We start from the raw sequence: 3202 nt of genomic DNA on the forward strand, positions 1-3202 counted from the left end.
AGCGCCTCCCTAGCGAAGCGGGAGTAAGTAGCGAGCTGTCCCAGCGCTGGTGCCGAGGCGGGAATTGGTGGAGGAAAGGGGTCCTGTCGCCCTGGCTGCCAGCCCGCCACCCTCCCGGACCAGGTGGCGTGGCATCTGCCGCCGGATTTGATGCACGACTGCTGTCCCGACTCCAGCAATTTTTCTGCCGGAACGCCCGGGCCCGTCCTTGCGTTTGGGGGGTTTCCTTGGAAGAGTTGATCTTTGGGGTCGGCTGGAAAGCCTGGGAAGGGACTGTGCCAAGGGATGGTTGGGGTTGGTCTAGCGATCAGGTTTCCTTCCCTCCAGATTCAAGCCACCCTCAAAGCTAAATTCCTCTCAGCTCTTTGCGCCAAAATTAACTGACCTTGCAGACCCTATGCTTTCTGACACATTTGCCCCAAACCCGCTTGAACTGGTCATTTTATTTTGCCCTGTTAGTTTTCCTAAAGAATTCCCAGTTTTGTCGGAGTTTCTTTCCCAAGCTTTCAGTAATAACTACAGCACACTTTTCGTGTTTGTGTGCGCCTGTGAGTTTAAGAGGTGGGGGGTGGGGTGTCTCTACAACTGGAAATTCCTAGAGGGAGTTTAGGGAGGGGAAGTTCATGTTCATTAACAAATATTAAATAGACTGTTTCATCGAAGGAGAAAATAACTAATTGTAAAGTCTCTTTTTACTTCAAGATGGATGTAAACTGTTTAACACTGAAAGACCTGATCAGCCCCAGGCAGCCCAGGCTAGATTTTGCCATCGAAGATGGGGGAAACGCACAAAAGGTAAGTGTGCACTTAAATACCTTAAGCTCTACCCTACTTAGATTGGGTTTGTCTAATCCAATTAAATTTTCCAACTGGCTCCTTGTATTGATGTTACAAACATTGTTAATGGTAGAAATCTACTTTTTAAAAAGAGGGATCAAACCCTTATTGTTGCAATTCCCTTCATTCATTGTGCTTTGGACAGAGGCCAGGTTAGAAGTGACTTTGGAAACCAACTAATAACGGATCCAAGATGGGCCCACATCTGATAAGTCTTTCTTAGGGATGAACTTTAACTACTTACTGCTGACGAACATTTCAGGAAGGCTACGCCTCAGTTGTTGCCAGGTAGATGGGTGCCTGTTGCTATAAATACTGGATGTTTGAAGTGCTGTAAAATGTCTCCATGCCAATAGATGGGTTCCTACAGGCAGTTCCCGTCACCCACAGACATGACCCGTGCCTACCTAATATCTTTATGACTTTTTATCAAGTGCCTTTAACAAGAACACTTCTACAGCTAGCTTTAATCGGTGCTGTGCTAGTTACACTTTCACAGTTTTTACATGAGCAAAGAAAACCCACAAAAGACAGGAAGATGTTGGGAGAAGTGGTTCCTTTTTAAAAAACTGAGCAGGGATTCTTTCCGCTTTCCCAGAGAAAACAAGGGGTGATAGCAGCGTGATTCTGCACACATACTAGGAGGACGTTCCGTCTCCTCCCGCTGCAGTGAACAGGGGAGAATCCCTAGGGCCAGTGCTTTCCTTCTTGCTATTAGCCGTGTGCCCTCAAACAACTGTATTCCGTCTCCCCACAAACATTTATGTTTTAGGCAATAAGGAAGCAGAAATTTCATGAGATGCCTACCCTCTCTAAACCTGTGTGTTTTTTGTTTCTTTTTCTGAAACAGCCCCCAGTGGGTTTTTGTAAAGCACCCAGCAACAAAGATGAATGTACTATAGGCTCTACCCTCAGTTACCTGACAGACTGTAAGGGGAGCCCAAATGTCAAATTAACCAGCTTCACTATGATTTTGTAAGTAAAAGGAACTCTAGCATTGCCGGGGGTTACATGTGGGACTGTTAACCACAAGGTTGGCAGTTCAAACTCACCACCTGTTCCTTGAGAGAAAGATGAGACCATCTGCCCCTATACAGATTTCCAGCCTTGGACGTCCGACCCAGGTGCTTTACTTCTGTAAGATCACAGCCTTGCAAACCCTGTGGAGCAATTCTCCTTTGCTCACATGGAATCACCATGTGATTCAAAATCAACGGCAACTAACAACTGCAACTTGAATTATTGCACCAGCTTGTGGGGTGTTAAAGAAGGCTCTTAGGCTGTTTATACTGTCTACTTAGGATGACAGAATTGGAAAATAGGTGGTTAGGGATAAAGAGGTGACCCCCAGAGATTGAGCTTGTTGGGGGCCTTTATGAAAGAGGTGGTAATTAAGCCCTGGCTTGGGATAATGGTGCTAAGACTTAGACAAGTAGAGTGGGAAAGTAGGATCTGCATGCATATTTGGAGGTGGCCATGTTTTTTGATGGTCAGTGATCTCCTTTGGGGTGGTTGAAACAGGATGGAGTCCAGTTGGCACCCATGTAATTTATAGGTAAATTTTTATAGGAGGTAGCTGGTGGCTTGACTTTGGAATTCCAAAAGATTCCAGCGGATAAAAACTTGAGAACTATCCATATAAAGACTTGAAAGCCAGGTGTGTGAGAGTGGGTGAATCATCCAGGACAGAGCGGATGGAGGGCTGAGTGTGGACTCTGGTTTGTAAGAGTGGAAACAGAAGAACCAATGAGGGGACCTGAGAAGGAAGGAATGGTTAGAGAAACAGGAAGAACCAGAAAAGAAAGAGTAGGATCTTGGAAGCTACTGGCTGAGACCTTTAAGGAACAAAGAAAGTCAGCATTGTAACCCCTCTCGTGGGACCAAGTAAGACATCCAGATATTGCAACCGAGAAGTGGCCTCAGTGAGAGTATTGAGTCAGCACCAGACTTTCTAGAAAATGCACTTGGAAAGCAAGTTTTCAGTTAACAGATAGGAAACATGTGCTGAGATGGGGTCTTTTTGATAAGCCTTTCATAGGATAGGATATCAGTAGTCAAATCTAGGCCAATGGCATTCACTAGGAAGATGATATGAGCCAAGTTTAGGACAGGTTTGAAGAATCGCAAGTGTAGTAGTTGAGCAAATGTGGGACTTGTATGAGTTGGAACTGGAAAAGAGATTGGCAAAAAAGCAAGGGCCTTAAAGGTGACTGAATACATTATTTGCAATAACAAGCCCCAAGCTGTCTGACTTAGGAACAGGCCTCGAACTCATGTCTTAACTATCAAACTCTTTCTTGGGTGAAATGCTGCCATTTTTTTTTATCATTACAGCAATGATTTTAGTAATAATGAACATCTTTAT

At 44.8% G+C, this 3202-nt stretch overlaps 1 protein-coding gene across 1 annotated transcript in view; it reads left to right on the plus strand.

The window, feature by feature from the left end:
• Positions 1-702: 702 nt before the first annotated feature.
• The window catches only part of E2F7 (E2F transcription factor 7), a 42158-nt gene continuing 39658 nt past the window's right edge, over positions 703-3202 (plus strand). The window contains exon 1 of the mRNA XM_004700433.2: positions 703-795. Within this exon, the coding sequence (XP_004700490.1) occupies positions 703-795 (93 nt within the window). The remainder of the gene's footprint in view (positions 796-3202) is intronic.

Source organism: Echinops telfairi, unplaced genomic scaffold (genome assembly GCF_000313985.2).
Source record: "Echinops telfairi isolate 266 unplaced genomic scaffold, ASM31398v2 ScPeMD7_2;HRSCAF=8, whole genome shotgun sequence".
NCBI lineage: Eukaryota > Metazoa > Chordata > Mammalia > Afrosoricida > Tenrecidae > Echinops > Echinops telfairi.